Source organism: Idiotropiscis lumnitzeri, chromosome 2 (genome assembly GCF_059441095.1).
Source record: "Idiotropiscis lumnitzeri isolate Australia: NSW breed Sydney's pygmy pipehorse chromosome 2, RoL_Ilum_1.0, whole genome shotgun sequence".
Classification (NCBI taxonomy): domain Eukaryota; kingdom Metazoa; phylum Chordata; class Actinopteri; order Syngnathiformes; family Syngnathidae; genus Idiotropiscis; species Idiotropiscis lumnitzeri.
The window spans coordinates 406,539-428,764 of NC_142392.1; the positions used below are offsets into that span (position 1 = coordinate 406,539).

Sequence of the window (22,226 nt, forward strand, 5' to 3'; positions counted from 1 at the left end):
CAACGCACCTCCCGCTGGACTTTGACTTCATCTCGTCACAGGACAGGAAGCGACATCCGCAGCTGGCCGCAAGAAAGCAAAGTTAGTTTCCGAGGCAAGCGGCGAGTGACGTCACGGAGTGGACGTTGGCCTCACCCGCACGCGCGTCGGCAAAGACGAAACGATCCGAGTGCAACCAATGACAATTCGCGAAGGATTGAATTGGAGAAAAGACGCAATTCAGAATTGGCCAAATGCTGGAAATGAAAGCGCAAATACGAACGAAAGCGGCAATTCAAATCTAAGGGAGGAAGAATTCCCGCGCAAACCATTCCGTCATTTCGCGAAGAAGGTACACGTGCAAATCGTTTGGGCTCAAAATAAAAAAGAGAGACCAACAAAAATGGATACCATTTCGAGTTCCAATCATGACGATTCGTGGCAATAATTGAAAATAATAACGTAGAAAAGCTCAAGTGAACAATGGCGGAAAGCGAAGGACAACGATGAAAGACAAGAAAGACAAAATAAGCGTGAAAGAACGACAAGTGAGTTTATTCGTGGCGGCGGATTGGAGGTTGGTCTCCGTGACGACGGCTCAGCTCCTCCCCCAGAATTGCCGCCGCCTCCTCCGGGCTCGCTCCAGCACGTCCGCCGCCAGCGAGCACGACGCCAGCGAGCGGCTCGACATCACCGACAGACGCTCATCTAGGCCGGAAAGGAGCGGACGCCACACTTGGTCACAAACGACAAACTTTTTGGCAACACCACCGGCTCAAGTTTCATATCGCCACTCCAAATGGAGTGCAAGGACGCCAAGTGGCCCCCTATTTTTTTTTTTTTTTGACTTCAATGGACATTGTGCTGCTCCCTGCACGACGAATTTACCGGAGCAAATTCTGTGGCGACAAGCACTCGTATGGCCAAACAAAGAAAAAGAAGCAAACGCGTGGAAAGCGAGCAGAAGATCAAAAGGAAGGCGAATCACCTTCATCAGGACAAAAGTTGCTCCCGGGACTTGGACGCGACCGGAACTTCAGACCCAGCTCACCTGACCACACGCACACAAAAATCATCCCGTCCATCCGTCCATCCGTCGACTGACTGACGGGCCTCACCGTTGTGTTGGAATTCAGCGTGCCTCAGGCGTCCTCGGATGACGTGCATCGGGGGCGGGGCCGGGCCGGGCTCGGACGCCGTCGGGCGACACTTCGCAGCCGAGGCGAGCCGGTGGAAGGGGGCGGGGCAACGAGCTCGCACGCCATTTGCCTTGCCCGGCGCCGTGGAAACACGAGCGGCGGGCATCTGCGCACGCAAAGAGCAGATCGCCAATTATTCCATCAAGCGGTCAATTTATTGAAAATTAAAAATCAATCACCTGAGACGCTTCTGGGCTGAACCCGCCCACGAGGGTGGCGCCCCCTGCTGGAAACAATTCTACTTGTTTAGCTTTCATCAAGAATTTGGGATTTTTCTGGGGTTTTTTTTATTAGTCATGTATTTATTACTTATATAATATATGAAATGTGAAGTACACGATTTAAAAATCAAATAATAAAGGTCGCAAAGTACCCCAGAGTGGGAAGCGTTTGCATTTTCATTCCATGAACAAAAATGTTTTTTTCAAGTTGAGTTTGGTGAACGCTTCTGACGGACGTTGGTGCGTGCGCGCGTACCACGGGCAGGTGCGGTGACATCGAGATGCGTCCTGAGAAGCCGTCTGCTGTCCATCTCCGGAGTGGGCGAGCGGCCCGCACGTTCACCGTCCTCCTCGTCCTCCTCGTCTTTTGCCACCTGGGCCGTCTCGCAACCTGTAGGCGGAGTCATTGGCCTGCTGCGGGCGAGGCTGGCCGGCCCAGAGGAGCAAGTGGAGCAGCTGCCGAGACAAAGTGACAGAAGCGCCGATGGGACGATGAGGTCACGTGGTGCCGAAGGTCACGGCTCACCTGGCGAGGTCCAGAGCATCCACGTAAGCGGCACCGCGGCTGCCTGAGGCGGGGCTGCCGGGATCCGGGGACGGGGGCGGGGCCGAGCGCCGGCCGTCGCTGCTGGGCTCCCACAGGAAGTTGTGTTGGGACTCGAGCTGGCTGAGGTGCTGCCTGGAGAAGTTGGTCCCCCAGGCCCGCCTCCGGTACCACGAGGCCTTCTGCCGCAACAGTGTCACCTGCACGAAACGGCGCACTTCACAGGGCGGCCAAGGCTTCCCACATCCACGCACACACACACACACACACACAAGACGTGTACACACAAGACAATTCTACTGACATTCAAACACGCAAGCGCAATAAGAAAACAGAGGACGCAAGCAGCAAATGTGTGACGAGATGAATATTCCAGTGTGCAGGTGTGCCTCGTCAAAATAGTCTTGACAAGAAATGATGTGTGTTGACTTCCTGTTGCTGTGCAGCATCGGGGTCACCGAGGTCACGCTTGCTTTTTACCAAAACTCTTTGGGAGCCTTCAACGCGCTGACTCACTTCTCAGAACCGCTTCTTCTTCATTTGGGTCACATCCGCCACACGCTGGCAGTGACACACGTACGCACTGGCGCGCACACTTACACACACACACACACACACACACACTGTGTGTGTGTGTAAGTATGGTATGCTTTTATGTGTGTTGTATGCGTGTATCAGAACCAAAACCGAAGAATATTTACATATTTATTAATTTATTACAGAATGGAGCAAACAGGCAGCACTTTGTTACAGCTCTGGGTTTTTTTTTGCATGCGTGTGTGTGTGTATTAGTGCGCAGTTTCCCCGAAATGAACTGTTGCGGTTTGGTGGTTTCCGCACACGCTACTTTTGAAGTTCTTGTGCTGACTCATCAAGTCACACAAGCTCAGCTCATCAAATGAGGCTAAGCAAGTTAGCTAAACTGGTTAGCTGTGGAGTCATGTGACCGCAACTCACCTGAGGGGTCTCGCCTGCCGCTCCATGTAAGGGGCAAGGAAAGTTGGCTTGATATTCGGTCAACTTCCTGTCACACACACACGCATCAATGTTTAATAGTTTATGGAACACACGCGCCGATATCATGTACGCTCACACAATACACACACGTGCGCACGCACAAACATGCACACACCTGCGTCGTCGCCGAACCTGCGGAGGGGCCGTGTCTTCCCTCTGGTGGGCGGGGCCAGGATGTTGTGGGTGGGAGATATTGTCAGACTCCTCCCACGTCTTCTGCTTCCGCTGATCAAACGAAAGCAACGACATCATCATCATGGTCGTCAACAACAACGCCGGCAATTTGTGCGTGCGTGCGTGAGAGCATACGGCGCGCGTGTGCGAGAGCGGAACACTCTGCCGTTGGTCCAGATGTTTCCGCAGGCGGGGGCCACAAGGTAGAGACACACCCTGGAAGCTGCGGCGGTACTCAGTTTCCATAGTGACGGGATGGCGCTGCGTTTCCACGGCAACAGTGGGCATCTGCGTCTCCATGATAGCAGGGTGTGAATTGGTTTCCGTGGCAACGGTCTGCATTTGAAAGGGAGAGGCCTCTCTTCTGCAGGGGCGCAGCATCTAGAACACAAATGATGACAAATCAACAACAATTAAATGGCTTTAGAAAATAGTTGATTTCAAATAAGAAATGAATTAGACACACAATTCATTTTTTTTGTGCATCTTGAAATAAAATAAAAAATAATGAATAAATAAAAGAATAGTTCCTTTGTGCGTGGAGTTTGCATCTTGTGTCTTTTCTCCGGTTGCCTCCCACATTCCAAGTCACACACGTGTTAGGTTGATTGAACACAAAATGGTCCTCAAGTGTCATCGTGAGCTCGTGTGGTCGTTTGTCTTTGTGTGCCCTGCCGTTGGCTGGCAACCAAGTGAGGGTGTGACCCCGCCTACTGCTCAAAGACGGACGGCGCCAACATGTCCGCCACCCTCCTGAGGAGAAGCAGCTTAGATAACGGATGGATGGATTATTTAGGATTCAATTGAACAAAAACTTGTGAATTTCTTTCATTTCAGACATTTTAAAAAGTTTTTTTTTTTTAAATAGTGACATGATTTTGTTCTTTTAACGTTATTTACGAATAATGTCATTAGAATTAGCCAATTATTTATTGCAGATGTATATGCAAACTTTTTTTCTTTGATTCACAAAACAATTCATTATTGATTCCTATTATAAGATTCAAATTAATTTATTAATAATGAACCACTGATTAAGAAAGTATAGTATTTAGTACCAATAATTTACAACTTACATGATTGGATTGAAAATGAGAGAAAAACTTGAACAAAAATGTATTCTTGTTTTTATTAATTATAATTACAACTCAACAGTTATTTAATACAATAAACAGACTGATCTTAATATGAAAGGTCTTATGTTTTAATCATAAAATAATTCATTCGGATTTTTCCTTGTATTGCTTAGAATGTATTCACTCATAATTAACCAGTTATTGATTGACCGAAAAAAATAAATCCATTCAACGTATATGTGAAATTGTCTTAATTATTCACAATCATAATATCAAGCACCAAATAGTTGCCAAAAAGCCGTCAAGGGCGAGACAAAGGTTGACTTTCGTGAGCCACAAGTGATCACGTGACCAGTGAACATGTTGCGTGTAGCCCTAGCAAGTGGTCACGTGGTGTAGTGCGCCTCACCTGTTGTGCTTTCAGGAGAGGAGAACTCGCGTCCGCCGTGTTCCTCACCAACTCTTGGTGGTCCTCTGCTTTCTTGGCTCGTGAATTTTCAGATGGTGGTTCTGATTCTTGGCGTCTGGGCCTTGCCGGAGGATCTGACCCAGCAGGACCTGTGCTCCGTTTGCGGGTGCGGTTCTCGTGCTTGCTGCGAGCAGGTGGAAGATGTTCAGCATCATTAGCATCACGAGCCTCAGCTGATTGACGTCCAAATTTGCGGGCGTTTGGGCCTGCAGGGGGCGCTGCACTGTGAGCCCGCGGGCGAGCAGGACGCGATCTGTTCTCATGGTCAGAGTTGTCTTCTCTGCTCCAAGCTACTTGGACACAAAAGAAAAATGGTGAAAAAACAAACAGATCATCAAACACGCATTGTCTTCAATCCTGCGCTTACCTTGGTGATGACAGCGGCGTCCGGCCAATGAGATGCCTCGCTGTGGAGAATTAGAAGCGCTCCGAGAACGTCCGGAACACCTTTCGTGTTCACGCTGACAAACGAAAACGAGTAAAAAACATCGGACATGCAGGAAGACTGGTCGCCCAAATCACAGACAACAGCAACGCGGCCGGTGACGTCACTTCCACCAGTGCGTGCTCTTGACGCAGCAAGGACGCAAATAGCGAGCTGCCAATCATCTCGAACATCAATTTAAAAAAAACAACAACACTCAGCACTTACATTGTCTTAACTCGTCTTAACTGAGCCGGCTAACATGCTAACGAGTTAAGCTAATCTTACCGTGACCGTCATGACGTTTCCGGGTGTCGGTGGCCTCGTCCGTCACCTCGGCAACCAAAAGTTGTTGCTTGACGTGTTGGAAACGAAAAGAAGTAACTAGAATGAAAAAGACGACAAGACAAGAAGCGGTCGCGGCGGCCTCGAATTGACGGCTACAGCTAACCTGCTCCGCAAAAAGACGCCGCCGTCGCCGTTGCCAAGGCAGCAGACGGATGCGCGCATGCGCAGAGACTCCAGGAATAGACGCGCTTTTAATCCGCTTTGAAGAAAAACTACAATGCCCCAAAACAACAACAATGCCACCAATGTGTGTTGTACAAATACAATAAAGTGTCCAGCAGCTGTCTTGTCCTCCATTCGTGAAGTGTGTGTTGTCCATTTGTGTTTATCTCTTCTTCTCTATTTGTACTCCATCTGTTTTGGGTTGGAAGAACTTTAATTCGTGTACTACGTCATTGTTTATTACGACACACAAACTGTCTCGCGCTGGTGTCCTTCAACTTTGTTGTACTCGATGAATACTACACTTACGCTGTGTTGTACAGTAGTGTGTGGTCGTTGTATACTTACATGCATGTGAAACAGTCAGAGTCACAATGTCAGCTTTCTGTTAGAAAATGGCACCACTTTTATTTAAGGCTTGTGAAGTTTTGACTTTACATTTGGCTTCAACCCCACCCCGAACCCCAGTAAAACACGCACACGCGCAACCACGCAAGCAACACAACAGGATGCAGAAGAAAACCAAAAGCACTTTTGTGAGCTCCATTGGTCAACATCGTCAACGTGCATGCAGGAAACAACGAACGAAAGTGCATCAATGTTTTTCTTAGCTTCGCTAAGCTTAGCATTGTATTGCATGCCGACACAAGTACTTCATCCTCGCGCGGGGGGGGGGGGGGGGGGGGGGCTGGGGGGCATCGGACTATGTCGCGCGGGGGGGGGGGGGGGGCATCGGACTACGTCCCTCTTGTCAGGTTTCTTATACGTAACAACAGAGTGGCGTATGAAGTAGATACACTCTGCTTGACACGCCTCGGTGGCGCCCCTTGTGGCCACATGACGGCTGTTGCGCGCATGCTGATACGGCGCCACCTGGAGGCCAATCGGACAAATGCTATCATGCAACGTGACCAACACGAATAATACACGATCACTCCACCACACAAAACCTCAATTCTCAGCAAACAACTTCTTCACAAACACATACTCGCAGAAACAAACGTCTCAAACACACAAAAACCTGACATGACCTCAAAAGAAGATCCCAGATACAAACTCACACAAACACGTCCACATACAAAAAACACACAACCTCCATACGCACACACAATTTTATTCAGGAACACACACACACTCTCTTGCAAACTATCCATACACAAGCACACAAACTTGACAAATGCAAATAAACACACACAACCACCATACACACACACACACACACACACACACAACCTCCACATGCAAAGGCGCATAAGCTCCATACACAAATGCACACTAATACACACATTTGAAGACTTGAAAGGCTTTTAGTGGCTTCAACAATCTCCTCTTCCATCAACACTGAGGTTAAGCGTCAAACACAAAAAAACACAAAAGGCCAAAGAGTAAAAGCAGCACAACAATTGCACCACTACACAATCTCATCCTCATCAACACAGGAGCAACACAAGCTCGGTACTCTTAATGTCCATAAACATGTCATGACATGTTAATAATACAATCTGGACTCACACACTGACACACACACACACACACACACGCACACAGAGTTGTGGACCAGTGTGAGTCTGCTGTCCAAAGGCAACGAGTCCGCCACAGGAGCAGCAGCAGCAGCAGCAGCAGCAGCAGATCTGGGCTCAAACTCACAGCTAACGGCTAACAGGTAGCCACCAGCTAACCTGCTGATGGCCGACAGAATAAGTGTGTGGCCAAAATAATTGTTTGGGTGGCACTGTTAGTTGTCGCTAAAAGGCAGAGGGAAAAAAATAACGGCTAGCAGCACCACATGCAGCAAACAGCTCATTTCACCCTAAATGAAGAGGAAAATTATTTTGGGGGGGGATGCGTTCACTGTTGGCACTGTTTGAAAACAGGAAGCCCAAACCACGTCGCTAACAGCAACACATGCAGCAATGCCGAACGCTACAAACACAAAACCACGCCACTAACGGCCACATGCGTCCATGTTATATGCGAGCTAACCCGCTAGATGCTAATAGCAGTGTGCCCGAGCAACTTTGGCACTGTTAGTTAGCGGTATAAAACAGAGCTAAAAATACGCCGCAAACTGCTAACGGAGCTGCTCAAGTGAGGGTTAGTCACATGCTAGAGCGGCGAGTTCATGGCAAAAACTGATACTGCTGCTGCACCCCCTCCCTCCCCCCCCCCAAAAAAAAAAATTTTAAAAAAAAATCAGATAATGAGCAAAATAGTCAAAATTTCACAAATGATGTACAACCAAAGAGACACACACACACGCGCGCGCACACGCACACTGTCAGCCATGTTAGCAGTGACATCATCACGTCATGCCTCTGGTCTGAAGGATTAAAAAGAAGAGGAAAAAGAAAAGCAAGAAGCAGAGAGCATGATGGGAAAAATCCTGGGAGTCCATCTTCATCATCATGACAGTCTTTTGACGTTTGGTTACCAAGGCAACAGAGAGGGACGAGGAAGCATGGCAGAGGTGGTTGTCGTGGTGACAGACTTCCAACTTAATGATGATCATGTAGTTGGGGGCGGGGCTAGTTGGAAGAAGTCCTCTGATTGGTTGCTTGGTTGATGTTGGTCAGGTGAGCAAAGCTGCAAATATGATACAGTGAGTGAGGATGTGCGTGCGTGCGGGCGCGACATTAACACGTACCTGCAGTCATTACAGGAGCTGACAAGTGGACTTTTTGCGAGTTCTCCCGGGAACTGGACTCTTCCTGTTGATCTGTCTCACCAGATCATAGAAAATCTGGACACAAGCGCGCGCACGTGACAATGTCGATAAGCCGCCGAAGATGTGCGACGGATGCACGAAGACGTGTGCGTTTGCATGCGGGCGTTTCTGAGCACACACCTCATTGACGTTGATCTTGCTCTTGGCGGACGTCTCGAGGAAAGCGCACGAGTTCCACTGGCGAGCCAGGCCCACGCCCGACTCTTTGGCCACCACACGCTCCACCTCCAGGTCACACTTGTTGCCCACCAGGATCATCGGAACCTGAATACATGCACGCACACGCGCGAGGACTCAAGTTAGCGTGCAATCAAAATGATGTTCCAAAATAGGGTTTGATATCCTTCCAATACAACAACTAACAAAGCCTGAGTGCGTGTGTTTGCGTGTGACTGCGTGTGTGCACATGGAAGACGACGAGTAACAAAGTGAAACTGGGTGTAGGTGTGACTTGCTGTTTGAGCTCTTGTGTCCACATGTGTGTGCGTGAGTGTGTCCATGTCTGACTGCCGACGTGTACAACTTTGAAGATTGTGTGGTGAGCGTGTTTGAAATGCGTGTACTTCATCTGTGTCCTTGACGCGTAGGATTTGCTCCCGGAGGTCCTGAAGGTCATTGAAGGTCGACTGAGCCGTGATGGAGTAAACCAAAGCGAATCCTTGACCGTTTTTCATGTAGAGATCACGCATGGCCGTGAACTGCTCCTGAAACACGCATGCCGCACGCACGCGTCACCTCCTGTTTCCACGGCAACCGTCACCGCAATGTTTGTGACGTCATACAACACACTTACTGTGCCTGCCGTGTCCAAGATCTCCAACATACACTGTTGGCAATCCACCTCCACTTGCTGCAAACACACATTCATAAATGCACACGCACAAACACATGCACCAATTCGTGTGTTATTACACACACACACACACACACATCAGTGAATGTGTTGTTCCAGTACTCTGGTTGTCTTACCTTCCGGTAGGAATCTTCTATCGTAGGATCGTACTTCTCAACAAAGATTCCCTGAACAAACTGGACCGTCTACACACACGCACACAAAATCAGATACAAGGAAGTAGGCCAACAGTGTGGAAATGAAAATAACGTGTTGTAATACTTATTCTACAAGTATATATATATATATATATATATATATATATATATATATATATATATATACACACACAAGATAGAATAAAATGTTTCTTACCAGAGCAGACTTTCCAACGCCACCGGATCCTAAAACCACCAACTTGTATTCACGCATCTTGACCTAATCTCTGCATGGACACACACACACACACCCACACACACACACCCCGCACACGCACACACAAACACCCAACACACAATTATGTTAATAAGCAGGTCACGTGGTCACACAGCTGGTGATGATGTCAGAAGTGTGGAATCCAACTGTTGCCATAGAATCGTGCATGAACATATACGTGTGTTCATGCGAGTGTGTTTCTGAGTGTGTGCATGTCGGTGTGAGTGTGTGTTTGTATGTCTGTATGTGTGAGTGCGTGTATTCGCATGCATCTGAGTGCATGTGTGCGAGTTTGTCAGTGTTTGTGCGCATGTGCATACCAGTCATACCTGGTGTTGCGTTTGCTGTGACAAGATGCAACAAGACAATGCACGCACAAGCGCGCACACACAAACACAATGCGTCAATGAAGATTGCTGTGCTGACGAATGCATGAGTACATGTAAGCACATAACACGGTCGTGAATGATGATGATGATGATTTGTTGTGTTGCGGGAGACAAAAATTACAAATTAAACGAGTTGTGACACGTGTGGTAGTGTTGACACATGCTAACGCTAATGTTGCTTCGATTGAACAACAAATCGGCGTAGGGACAGGTTGTTGGACTCCGAACACCTGAGATACACAAGCACACAAAAGAAGACAAAAAACATACATTTTTCCGACTGTTGATGAAGGCATCACCGCAGGAAAGTTGTTGTACCCTGAACGCCTCACGTCATACGCGCTCACACACACGCGCACACGCACGCACACAACTAGGTGGGGTCTGTCAATACTAATAGAACGCGCGTGCGCGCTTGCGTGCGTGTGTGGCAGTCAGCACGGGGTGAAGCTAGAGTACCGACAGACAGACAAACAGACTGAAGTTGTCGTTAATACACCGCAAGTTCCTGTCTTTCCGTGGCCCGCCAGCTTTCGGCCAGGCCCGGCCGAGTGAGTGGAGCCAACCGGGGGGTGGGGCAGACGTGAGGGCCGCCATCACGTCAAGAAAAAGCACAAGCTTGAAGCACGGCGACAACCTGTCTGTCTGTCTTTCCGCCTGTCTGTCGCGACTTGTTTCCGCAAACCGGCCCCAGCCCGCCTCGGCCTGCCCCCCCCACAATCCTCCCCGGCAAACCCCCCCGAGCCCAGCCCAGCCCAGCCCGGCTGCCTGTCACAAGTGGTCGCGGTGCGCCGTCGAGTCTCAAGTAGCACGCCGACGACAAAAAAAAGTCGAACAAGTAACGAGAGGAGGAAAATGAGTGAAATGAAGGCTCACCGTCATCCAGCCGTGGCCTGTGCTGCTTGCTCTCTCTCTCCTGTTCTGTGCGAACCTCACTCGACCACGAGCCGCTCCCTCCTGAGCCCACGTCCAGCCAACGACAGGAAGGCACACGCTGACATCCGGTTTCACATTTCAAAATAAATCGTGTGGCGGAAATGGATCTAATCTCTGGTCAGCAAGGTCCATTTGCCACCGAGGCAGATTTTTGTAATATTTTTAATCTATGAAATAGATTCGAGATGCACATGGATTCTTATAGGATAATCCCATCCGGTACTTGTAAATATACACGCCAAACACTCAAAACAGCAGTAACACGCACACGCGTTGTGGAGCCACACCCAAACAGGAAGGAGTCACCTAAAATAGCGACTTCCCCTTAACGCGTACACACACTTCCTGATTGTGAATTACTGCCGATCAGTGGAAACTTCTTTCAAAAATATGTACATTCAAATTTGTTCTTGTATTTTATTTTCTCACGTGACAACATGAACTTTGATTTTCCCGCATCTCTTCCTCTTGGAAATTGCACTTTTCATAAATGGGCAGCAATGATGTGGTTCTTAGTTTGAATCTTGGCTTGTGTGTATTTTTTCTCCCACATCATCCATGAATGTTGTTTGGAAAGTGAAAGTTGCCAAAAAAAAAACAAGCTACAATTCAAACTCATAACTGTGAGGCAGACATGCAAACCACTGGTTCAACATGCTGCCTAATTTCAATCATGTAGAAATAGGACTCGTGTGCAAGTATGAAGGCAGGCAGAAATGGACCTTTAATTCTTTCTTTTGGGATATAAACAAGAGCAGTCCAGTTCTAACAAGACAGAACCACTTGCAAACGTTACCATGGTGACCACAAGCATCTCGTCGGGTCTGTGAACACGCTCCAACATTTACTTCCTCTCTTCCTTCCTTCTTCAGGAGATGGCGTCGAGGGCAAGTTTGTGTGTTAAGGAGAGGAAACGAAGAAGCCGAGTGGTCCGAAATGGGGAACAACCCGCCTCAACAGCATCCAACTGGTCGCCACCGCCATCTCGTAAGAACAAAAAATACAAAGCTAGTAAACTCCCACGGCTCAGCGGGCCTCAGGCAGGAAGTGCCGCTCGCCCTGTTTGTAACGCAACGGCGGCCAATCAGGTCATGATACCCGTTCTCCACTTGGCAAACAAGCAAACAAACAAAAAGAGAACAGAAAAGAAGCCACGATGGAAAACGGGAGGAGCTTCCAATCTTGTCAATGAACGTGTTTGGTTTTGTCCGTGTGGCCGCACAACTTTTCCAAGCGCCGATTTCAGTGCAATGCATCATGGGAACGACCAATCACCTGGAGAGGGTAGAACTATGTGTGTGTATGGGGGTGTGTGTGTGTGTTGTCATGGAAATATGCTGCGGGGGTGTCGCTCTGGCAGCAGGGTGCCCTGTCGCATAGTGCGTCCGTCCGTGCGTGCGTGCATGTGCGCGTGTACGGGCCAGCCGGCCTAGCTGGTGTCCATGGACTCCATGTTGGCTGAGCTGGAGTCCCGCTGGATGGAGTCAAAGATGGCCGCCAGCTCCTGATTGGACGAGATCTGCGACTGGAACTCTGACATGAGAGGCGACTTCTCAGCCTCGGGGATGGTCAGCAGCGCCACGACCGCCCGCATCGCAGAACGCTTCAGCTCGTCCTGCTTCTCAAACTCCTGCTTCACTGAGTTGGCCTTCACCTGAAACATGCGTGCGCGCGCACACACGCGCACGCGCACACACACACACACACACACACACACACACACACACACACACACTCTTTTTGGTCAACTCTACCAAATTTGGGGATTCCAAGTATGAACTTGGGCTCTCCCTGCAGGTAACCTACGGTACTGCAATTGCAATGTGTGTGCGCCCAGAGTGGCACCTTGGTGGTGCAGGTGGCCCTGAGAGGCTCGACCAGTCGGTCCAACCTTTGCAGGACGGCGCTGGGACAGAGTGAAGACAGGCGGGCCAGCATGAGGAAGGTGAGCATCTGCGAGGGCGACACACAGGAGAGCGCGTCAGTCGGTCGGTCGGGCGTATGGAGCGAAGGACGCCAGCGGGCGGTTGCCACCTTGATGTCGTAGTGGTCCTTGAGGCCGTCCTCCACGTGGTTGAGGAAGGTGAAGATGTCGATGCGGTCCAGGCAGCTGTCCAGCAGCGTGTACATGCACTCGAAGGCCGCCTTGCGCAGGTCCAGCCCGTCGTCCACCGTGTGTTTAAACGGACCCATCTCCACCTGCACACCAATCAAACATCTGCCATTGAGAGGGTGGCCCATTTGGCTTTCAAACAAAAACAGATTTTTTTCCCATCAAAATTGACATTGCTTTGTTGTTTCCCTTGACCTAAAAAAAATGCAAAGAAGGAACCGTTTGAACTTTGGGAGCAAATGAAAAAAAATTAAATAAAAGATCCCGGCATCATCGTCATCGTTTACCTCTCGAATGAGCTCCTTGCGCACTTTGGTCTCGTTGTAGAGCTGCGGCAGGACCGAGTCGAGCAACTCCCGAATCAGGCTGGGCTTATTGTGGGCCGCAGAGTTGAAGGTCACCAAGGCCACGCGGCGCACGTTCAGGTCAGGGTCCTCCAGCGTCTTTAAGAAGTCACCTGACGCACGCAAACACGTCACAACCGGCGGGCGCCCGACGGGCGGGTAACCGTGGCAACGCACCTATGCAGTTCTTCAGCAGCGGGTCGATGGGCTGCGGCTGGTCGGAAATGGTGAACTTGACGGCCGTCACCACCGAGCTTCGGGCGTACGACGAGCCTGCAAGTGCGCGCACGGCAGTCAAAGACGGGGAAGCGCGCAGGCGCAGGCGCAGGCGCAGGCGCAGGCGCAGGCGCAGGCGCAGGCGCAGGCGCAGGCGCAGGCGCAGGCGCAGGCGCAGGCGCAGGCGCAGGCGCAGGCGCAGGCGCAGGCGCAGGCGCAGGCGCAGGCGCAGGCACGCTTTCTGTACCTGAGAGCAGGTATCCTTTGAGTCGCGGCAGCAACGTTTCGGGATTGATGAGCGTGAGTTTCCCCAAGCACTCGGCCACCACGTTGCGCGTTCCTTCTTCCTGACACTCGCAGTGCTTGAGCAGCAGCGTCCACACCGACTCCACGTACGGCTTCAAGCCCGACACCGATGCCGAGCCTGAAAGCGTCGCTCTCAGTAAATACACGCCCGCAAGCGACACGCGCCCACATACTCACTGATGATCTCCTTGAGCGAGTGCAGCAGCAAGTACTGCCGCTTGGACGAGGAAATCTCCTGCAGGACGAAGGGCAGATATTCCGGAAGGTTCCCCACCGCAATGCTGCCGAGTGCATACGACGCCGCCGACTTCACCTGAGACGGACGGACGCAGCGGCACAAAAGCGGTTAGCGGCCACATCCAATTTCAAGTCATCGTTCGTTTAAACAACTTGATTTGTATGGCGCATTTCACATCCGCAGCTGCAACAAAGCGCTTAACGTGGAGCGAGAATTGACAAACAAAGACATCGAAAGCAGTACTTTCACAAGCGCACACACGTAAGCCAAAAACTTTGTCATCCTTTCTCATTGGACTCCCTCACAGGATGAAGAAAGTCCATCATCATCTTGTATTCTCAGCGCCGTTTTTGTGGCGGTCCAAAAATGGAGAACAGACTTTTGGGCGAGGACGTCACCTCTTCGCTGGCGGACGAGAAGGCGTCCAGGATGACGGTCTTGAGCTCCGGTTGGCCGCTCAGGTCCACGTGATGGCCGACCTCGCCCAAGGAGAGCAGCGCCAGCAGCCGGATGGAGTCGGTGGAGCGGCTGTTCTTCACGTCCTGGTGGCGCACGAGCACACGCGTGAGCCACGTCGCCGGCCCCCAAAGCACACGCGCGAGCGCCGTTACCGACCTGTATGAACTGGCCGACCACGGCGGGCCCCTCGGCCGGACACGCCCTGGTGAGCGCCGCCACGCATTTGGCGATGGAGCAGTAGGCTTGCTTATGAGGCAGCGCCGCGCTCTGCGAGTAAACCGGACCCGTCAACATCCGCAGCAGGTCCATGTAGCCCAGACCCGCCGTGTCGGTGGACACCAGCGCCTGAACGGGCGCAACGAGGAAGCTTTTAGCTGGACACGTCTTCCTCGGCTGGCGTACTTTGACACCTTCAACTAACATTGTGTTGCCGTGGCGGCGCACCTGGTAGAAGTCCAACATGGCGGCGAGGGCGCCGCCCTGCAGCAGCGGCGACCTGACGAGCGTGATGAGCTGCGTGAGGATGTTGCCGCCGCTCAGCTGGCCCAGCAGCGACGGGTGCGTCACAGCCAGCGTGGACAGGAAGCTCAGCGCCATCTGCGACACGTGCATGTCGCTCTCCGAGATGAGCGGCGGGAGCTCCGCCAGCACCGCGTCCACCATCACCGGCGTCACCGCCGAGCTGACGGCGACAACAAATTGATGCAAAAGCGCAATCGACGCTCTAATTCGAGTTGAAGTTGGCACCTGTAGTTCCTGAGCAGGATGTCGAGTGCGGCGAGCGTGCAGAGCTTGAGCGCTCGCTGGTTCTTGCGCAGGAAGGAGGCCAGGATGGGGATGGCGTCGGGAAGGACGGGCCGCAAGTCGATTTTCAGCGGGGAGCCGGCGATCAGCGTCAGAGCTTTATTTAAATTTTTTTTTTAAAAAAACACAAAGAGTGAACGTAAGTGCTGCCCCCCCCCCTCGCCAAAAGCTCCGGGCCTCAGTGAACATTGATGACGGAGGATGTTGACCTTTGACCGTGGTGAGGCGTGTGATCTCATTCTTTAGACGTTCCAAAAAGATCAAGAGCGTTCCGTGGAGTTCAGAGGGGAGGCGGTCGCCTAGGAGATGGAAAAAGCATCAAGAAGTTGACGCCAAAACGGCCCAACGTCCAGATGGCGCCCGGGCCTTGCTTACCAAGGTTGCAGATAATCTGCCCCATACAGGAAATGGCGCGCTCTTTGACTTCCTGGTCAATGTCGGCGGCTTTGAGGCGTTTGATTGTACAGCTGAACAGGTCGTTGATGTAGGGGGAGGGGTCAAAGCTTTCCAAGCCTTCCGATTGGCCGTCGAGGGGTCTTATGACCTGTCGGAGCGCAGCAGCGGAGCGGGTGAGATTGGGACACGCGGCAAAACGCGGGCCGGCGGGCGCCGTTTACCTTGACGAGCTGCTGCGTGACCAGGAGCGCCTCCGAGGTGATCTTGTAGAAGGGGTCGCCCACGCACGCCACCACGGGGGGGACCAGGGCGGGGACGTGCGTGTGGAAGGCGTGGGCCGGGTGCGTGACCATGACCACGTGGAGGCACGCCAGCGCGTCGATCTTCAGGTTGGAGCTGCTCGACTTGTCGTTGAGGGAGAAGATGATCCCTGGAAGCGAACGGGCTCATTTGCGGCTGCGACGTGTTGATTTGAGGCCGCCAAAGTGTGGCGGGGCGGCGCTACCTGGGATGAGCACGGGGATGTGCTGCGTCAGCGCTCCCGGCAGCACGTTGACGAGCTCCGTCAGCATGTTGAAGCAACACTGGCGCGTCTTCACGCTCTTCTCCTTCAGCTGCTTGTGCAGAGCCTTCACGATCATGGCCACCTAGGAGGCATTCAGGCAGCGCACGCACCACATGACAACCGGCCCCAACGTGACTCGACTAAATTGGCTTAACTTCCAGTGGCTCAAGTTTTTGCTTTCCGACATCGGAACCGATCCGTCCGTCCTTCCTTCTTGCTTTAACATCTCACTATTGCGCCAGGACGGTGTTGTGTATTATTTCAAAGGTCACCTGACTCTGCAGCATGGTGAGGGGCGTGTCCCCCTGCTCCATGGCATCCGGGTCGGCGAGCCAGCTCTGAGCGGGCCGCGTTTGCTTGAGCAGCGACAGGTAGGCGTGGAACACGTCCGCCTTCACGTTCTCCTCCCTTTCCTAGAGGCGAGGCGAGGCGAGGCGAAGCGTAAGCGCGCAAGGTCGGCCCAAGAAGGCGACTGCGTTACCTTGAAGCGGCAGACGAGCGCGGGGGACACGGAGCGATAGAACTCGGGCAGCATCTCGTGCCGCGTGGAGACCACGGCGTCCAGGCACTTGGCCGCCGCCCGCCGGACCTTCCAGCTCATGTCGTCGTCGTCACTGTACTCGTCGTCGCTGCCTGAAAGAGAGAGTTGCGTTTGCCAAACAGACTAAACGATTGTTGGAGGGGTTTTTTAATACGCACTAAACTAAATATATAATCCAACTCAATGAATTATACTTAAAAAAACATTTTTGCAGCGCCAGAAAAAAAAATAGTTGCAAGCGACCTTGGTAGTCTTCGTCGTTCTGCTCGGCGTCCATGGCGTTGTCATCCTCGTCTTCGTCGTCAAAGTTGTAGTTTGGGTCGTAGGTCAGATAGCGCAGGCAGAGGGCGATGACGGTGGGGACGTGGGCGTACACCTCTTTCGGACACCTGAGCGCACACACGACAACATTTTCACAGGTGACCGTCGCTTCCATGCGTCCGGCCGACATTTCATTGGCGTGCCGACGACACTTTGGCAATTTTCACGTTGACAATTGCGAATGTCCAACAATTAATGGCCTTCAAATCTTATTTTATTTTCTCTCTCATGTCATTTGTCTTTTTTTTTTTTATTCACATCATCCATATATTTGTGACAAATTGAACGTGTTGATCCTTTTTTTCTTACCAGACACTTATGACAATGAACGTAAAGAAAACTTCCGGTCATAAAAGTAAAAACACAAAATATGTGGTGCATTTTGTGCACGTGAGAGACCTCCTGACGAAGGACTCAAAGGCCTGGATGCAGTACTCTCTCAGCTCGTCGTCATCCACGTTGCAGAACTTGACCACCAGTGGGATGATCTTCTCCAAGTATTCTCCTGAGTGGACGCACAAAACCTCACGTGAGCGTGGCGTGGCGCTTCGATGGCGCTCGCTCACACGTGCGCGTGCTGACCGATCCGGTGTCCGGCCTGCCTGCTGATGGCGGCGGTGCACTGGATGTACGTCCTGGTGGTGGACATGTTGTCGTTGCGGCCCAGCTCGCTCAGCAGGTGCTCGATGAGGTCGATGAAGACCAGGTTGCCGCACGACATGACCAAGTGTCCCAGCGCCATGATGGTCCGCTGGAGGGCGAGAGCGCGGCGCGGTGAGCGCGGCGACACGCCTGTCGGGACGACGCCTTACCTTCCGGACGGCCAGTCTGGGCGAGGTGAGTTGAGGCAGCAGGCAGCTGAGGATGGACGGGTGGAAGTTGACCAGCAGCCCGCCCTGCCTGAAGCACACGTGACGGCAGCGCAATTAATCCAGATCATCAACCGAGACGCGCAAAAAGTCACGAGCCACGTTACAAAAGTTTCAAATGTTTGGGGGAAAACGAAATTCCTCCAAGCTGAACGCTCGGGCCTTGCGTGTTAACTTGGGAAATATATTTTTATGGAAACACCAACGGTGATCGCTTTCTCATCGTTGAAACAAAAGTTTTTGTTTATTACGGAGCCAGCGCACACATGTGGTCACGCACACGCACACAAAAAAAACAAACAAACATGAAATTGTCCCTGAGCGATGGCAAACTTTCGGAACTTCATCACTCATTTTCACATGATCTGGAAAGAATTCATTTCATTGATTTGAGTCAATACTGGGAGCAAAGCAAGTTTTGTTGTGGGGGGGGGGGGGGATTCTTTTCTTTGCAGCAAATACAGCAATCAAATAATTGCATTGTGGTTTTGCGAGGGGGCGACTCCGGTACCTGCACAGCATGTCGGCCATGATGTCGAGCGCCTCCAGCTGCACCGACACGTCTTCCTGCTTGGCGATGGCGCTGGTCAGTCGACCCGTGATTTTCTTGCACACGCTGGCGGCCAGGGCTGAGCCTGCGAGGGGGGGCGGGCGGGCGCCACACGCGACGTCATGATGATGACAACGACGAGGACGGCGGCGGCGGCGGCGGCGGGCTCACCACTGGACGCGGGCGGCAGCTCCCCGATGACCGTCTTGAGGCCGATGGACGAGATGTCTCGCAGCTGCTCTTTGTCGGACAGCATGTTGGTGCACAACGTGTCCACGATGGTCTCCACTTGGTACTCCTTCACCTTGCTCACCAGCGGGCCCAGGCTGCCGTCATTGCACACATTTATATATTTAGCATCCAAACTGGGGGCGGCATGTGAACGCGGAAGAAGAGCTCACGTTGAATTAACTCAGATGTGCTAAAGTCAGCCTGTTTCGAGGAAGGAGGAGGTTGTCGTTAAAAATGTCTTCATTTAGGAACATGCAAAATACAGGCCCACATGTGCAACGTCTTGAATGAGAATTTTGGAAGTTTGGTTGGATCGAGGTCGGTTCAAAATGAAGAATAATTCTTGGCCATTCTACAATTTTACCATTTGACGGCCAAGTTCTGAACTTCTCCGTTCTTGTCCTCCAGCAGCTTCAGAATCATCCTCACCACCTGTCAATCACAGCGTCAGCACGGCAACGCTGATCGGGATCGTTCCGAAATCAATCATCATGTCAAAACATGCCAGTGTCAACTTTGAACTCGCCTTCCTCTCGCTGTCGTCGTCCAGTTTGATGGAATCTTTCTGCAGTTCGGTCATCAAGTCGTTTGTGGCCATGAACCTGCGCACGGCCACATGAGTGGAAAAAGATTTGAATCGGAAGAAAAAATATTTTAACACCACTGCATCGGCGGTTGGCCGTGGTGATGGCTGGCAGCTGAGACTAAACCAACTTTTAGTGAAGCAAAAAGTCCCAAAACCACAACCAGTCGCCACCGGGGTTCTTCGCGTGTGCAAGTGCAGAAGCGACTAGTGTCGTGTTTTGAGTTTGTGCAAGCGATCATATGAGCTCAACCTGGATGTCAAAATGTGTGCCGATTGACAATGCAAGCAATATTACAACGCTGGCCTCCCAGCTGAGACTGGACAAAAAACAAAAAAAAACAGGCCGAGCTCCAGATTCATCTAAAAAAAAAAAAAAAAAAAAGGGGGGGGCTGAATTTTCAAGCTGATGTCATTTTGATACGCAAACCTTTATAGAAGTGCCAATGTTAAGCTCAATCAAAATGATTTGCCATTTTTGCAGCAGTGATCCATCCATATTCTGGATCTGAACCGTTTCTCTTTGCAAAGCTTGCGGACATGCTCAAGCCTTCCCCAGCTGGCTTTGGACAGTAGGCAGAGTCCACCCTGAACTGGTTGCCAGACAGTTGCAGGCTTTTGTAAATTGGCTGTCATTTAAAGGAATAAAAAATGATTTGTTTTCGGTATTTGTTCATTTGCATTCACGATAACCTTTGGTGTAAACTACACGTCACATCACAGAACAATATTCGAACTTGCAGTCGGACACAAATTATGACTCCAAAACAATAAGGGGCTAACTGCTAACTAGCAGCTTATAAGCACTGCAACGTTGACTTCAACGTTTGGTCCTCTTTACGAATTCATTTGTCAAGGAATAATAATTCTAACGCGTGCTTTTGTTAAGGATGATTGTCAGGCGCCAACTATAACGTTACTACGGCTTTGAGGCTTCTTATGTGACGTCACGGCGCGCACGCGTGCGTGCAAAGTGCAGCTGATAGCATATTCCCATGCTAGCATGACACAAGTTGCGATGGGTAGCGAGAAAGCTAAATGCTAACAAGCCCCGGTTGTGTGCGTTTAGAGTCACAGTGTTGCATCGTCACGACACCGAGGCGCCATTGCGCGCCCCAAACAGCCCAAACCATACAATGACGTCATCAAATGCTTTTCTTTTTTTCCGAAGGCGGCCTGACAACGATCAGACAGGTGGCATGCTAAATGCTAACATGCTCAAAGGCCTGCTACACAGAACACGGGTCGCCTCTCTGCCTCTCTTTCGCGTTTATTCTGAGCTCAGACAACTGATTCAACGAGCAAAAGTGTGACGAGTGCGCGGCCATCTTACCTGAAATCTTTGTCGCTTGAGGTCATTTTCTCCAGCAGGTTGGAGATGTGATACGAGGCGCTCGCCATGTCGTTAGCTTAGCTGCTAGCGCGGTGCTCGCTCTTCAGTGAGTGTGTATGTCTGTTCCGGTTCCGACCCTTTTCACTTTGATTCTGGTTCTGGTTCCTGTTCCTGATGCCTTCGCGCTGGTCTTTGACTTCTTCCGTTGTTTCTTTTCTTTCTTGTTTGCGCTACAGCAGCGGCGGCGATGGACTGGTGGGCATGGGTGCGTTTTGAATGTTTCAATGGAGCTCCCGTTCTCGCTGGAGAGGGGCGGGGTTTGCGCGACTGGATGTTGCCGGGGTCAAAGGGGACACTGGCGCTCGCACACACACACACATGCACACACACACCGAGTGTTCAATAAATACAGAAACATCTGACCCAACATTGCTCGATATTTCAAAGGGGGTGTGGTGGCTTATAAAGTCAGTTTAAGTGCGTTGGGTTCCATTCCCGCTTTACTGACCCATCCATCCATTATCTGTTCCGCTTGTCCTCATGAAGGTCACGGGCGATGGACATGATTGCCAAAGAGACTTTTGGTCGTATTTGTCAAGTAACCGATGTGAGTGCGGCAAAGAGTGCTCAAATACCTCGTCACGGGAGCCGGAGTCCAGAACATTTTGGCCACCTCACCCAAAGAGTCTTGCGACCCACGAACTGGAGATGTCCGTAGGCCAAAGCCGATTGCAAAGCGAAGCCGCCAAGTGCGATTTGATATCGACTCAGTTGCAATCGACAGAAAGTGGAGACTGCAAATTTCCAAGCTGAACATGAAGTCAAATTTCCCATTCACCTCAGGGGCCATTTTGGAAATGATTTCTTCTCATTGATTTCAACGAAAAAGGATTTTTAATGACTTGATATTTGCTTTGTTTTTCTTCCCCACCTCGGGGGAGACGTGACGGCTGTGTCGATACAAAGAGAAGTGAGAGTACACCCATCTTGAATCAGACGGGAACTTGTTGATCAGTGATCAGACTCGAATGACCTCAAAAGAGTGCGACTGGCTGAGTCGCTGTCCACGCAAGAAGTGATTTTTCGAGGGCACTCTTCCACGCTTGTTGTCTCGACATGCATGCACATTAAACAAAAAGCATTGGCGAGTTCATTTTTCTTCTATGTCACTTTAGGGCCTTTACAGTGTTGCTGCTGCTTCTTCTGCTTTCAAGTAATGGCAGATTGCAAGCAACATTTCGGTGCATACTGCCACCTGTTGGATGACAGGATGTCCCGCACCTTCACAATTCCTCAGATATTTCAGAAGTGCTTCCCTCACACTTGTGGTCTTCCTTGTTCTTAGAGGTCTTATCCCCTTCCTTGTTCTGGGATGGCCATCTGGAATTTTGGCAAAAAAATGTTCATATTCCCGAGCGACCGGTCCT

At 51.0% G+C, this 22,226-nt stretch overlaps 3 protein-coding genes across 10 annotated transcripts; all 3 read right to left on the bottom strand.

The window, feature by feature from the left end:
- Positions 1–8: 8 nt before the first annotated feature.
- saxo6 (stabilizer of axonemal microtubules 6) lies at positions 9–5,619 on the bottom strand. Of its 8 annotated transcripts, XM_088288952.1 has the most exons (13): positions 5,555–5,619; positions 5,392–5,458; positions 5,047–5,140; positions 4,620–4,969; positions 3,270–3,515; positions 3,076–3,185; positions 2,901–2,967; positions 1,926–2,143; positions 1,656–1,855; positions 1,358–1,404; positions 1,098–1,284; positions 968–1,030; positions 508–687 (listed from the first exon to the last, which is right to left on the bottom strand). In XM_088288952.1, the coding sequence occupies exons 2-13, from the start codon at positions 5,401–5,403 to the stop codon at positions 578–580; spliced, it is 1,704 nt and encodes a 567-aa protein (XP_088145078.1). In that variant the 5' UTR covers positions 5,404–5,458; positions 5,555–5,619; the 3' UTR covers positions 508–577. The 8 variants fall into 8 exon arrangements, 6 of the variants coding, with proteins under 6 accessions (XP_088145078.1, XP_088145079.1, XP_088145077.1 ...); XM_088288953.1 differs by having other exon boundaries at positions 1,358–1,401; positions 5,392–5,616; XM_088288951.1 differs by having other exon boundaries at positions 5,392–5,616.
- A 1,281-nt stretch (positions 5,620–6,900) lies between these two features.
- On the bottom strand, positions 6,901–11,032 carry LOC148341041 (ras-related protein Rap-1b-like). Its single transcript, XM_088288963.1, has 8 exons — positions 10,871–11,032; positions 9,546–9,615; positions 9,308–9,376; positions 9,132–9,188; positions 8,902–9,042; positions 8,459–8,602; positions 8,258–8,353; positions 6,901–8,196 (listed from the first exon to the last, which is right to left on the bottom strand). Exons 2-7 carry the CDS (start codon positions 9,600–9,602, stop codon positions 8,267–8,269), a joined length of 555 nt encoding a protein of 184 aa, XP_088145089.1. The 5' UTR covers positions 9,603–9,615; positions 10,871–11,032; the 3' UTR covers positions 6,901–8,196; positions 8,258–8,266.
- Positions 11,033–11,633: 601 nt separating this feature from the next.
- Positions 11,634–21,148, bottom strand: cand1 (cullin-associated and neddylation-dissociated 1). The gene is made up of 26 exons (XM_088288404.1): positions 20,800–21,148; positions 19,410–19,485; positions 19,248–19,315; positions 18,824–18,978; positions 18,614–18,737; positions 18,046–18,133; positions 17,816–17,984; positions 17,633–17,738; positions 17,156–17,301; positions 16,853–17,004; positions 16,644–16,784; positions 16,312–16,453; positions 16,028–16,236; positions 15,786–15,954; positions 15,620–15,709; positions 15,354–15,507; positions 15,051–15,288; positions 14,763–14,951; positions 14,546–14,689; positions 14,087–14,222; positions 13,851–14,027; positions 13,565–13,660; positions 13,331–13,500; positions 12,965–13,129; positions 12,776–12,883; positions 11,634–12,584 (listed from the first exon to the last, which is right to left on the bottom strand). Exons 1-26 carry the CDS (start codon positions 20,865–20,867, stop codon positions 12,360–12,362), a joined length of 3,705 nt encoding a protein of 1,234 aa, XP_088144530.1. The 5' UTR covers positions 20,868–21,148; the 3' UTR covers positions 11,634–12,359.
- Between the last annotated feature and the right edge of the window lie 1,078 nt (positions 21,149–22,226).

Coding starts and splice junctions, on each gene's coding strand:
- saxo6 (XM_088288952.1), bottom strand. Junction 1,031..1,097: donor CGCTGAATTCCAACACAACG/GTGAGGCCCGTC, acceptor GCGTGTGGTCAG/GTGAGCTGGGTCTGAAGTTC. Junction 688..967: donor CAACTTTTGTCCTGATGAAG/GTGATTCGCCTT, acceptor TTTCCGGCCTAG/ATGAGCGTCTGTCGGTGATG.
- LOC148341041 (XM_088288963.1), bottom strand. CDS start 9,602: ATGCGTGAATACAAGTTGGTGGTTTTAGGATCCGGTGGCGTTGGAAAG. Junction 9,189..9,307: donor TAGAAGATTCCTACCGGAAG/GTAAGACAACCA, acceptor GTGTGTTTGCAG/CAAGTGGAGGTGGATTGCCA. Junction 8,354..8,458: donor GCAAGATCAACGTCAATGAG/GTGTGTGCTCAG, acceptor GCTTGTGTCCAG/ATTTTCTATGATCTGGTGAG.
- cand1 (XM_088288404.1), bottom strand. CDS start 20,867: ATGGCGAGCGCCTCGTATCACATCTCCAACCTGCTGGAGAAAATGACC. Junction 17,302..17,632: donor TTTGAGTCCTTCGTCAGGAG/GTCTCTCACGTG, acceptor GTGTGCGCTCAG/GTGTCCGAAAGAGGTGTACG. Junction 15,289..15,353: donor ATCCTGCTCAGGAACTACAG/GTGCCAACTTCA, acceptor TGTCGCCGTCAG/CTCGGCGGTGACGCCGGTGA.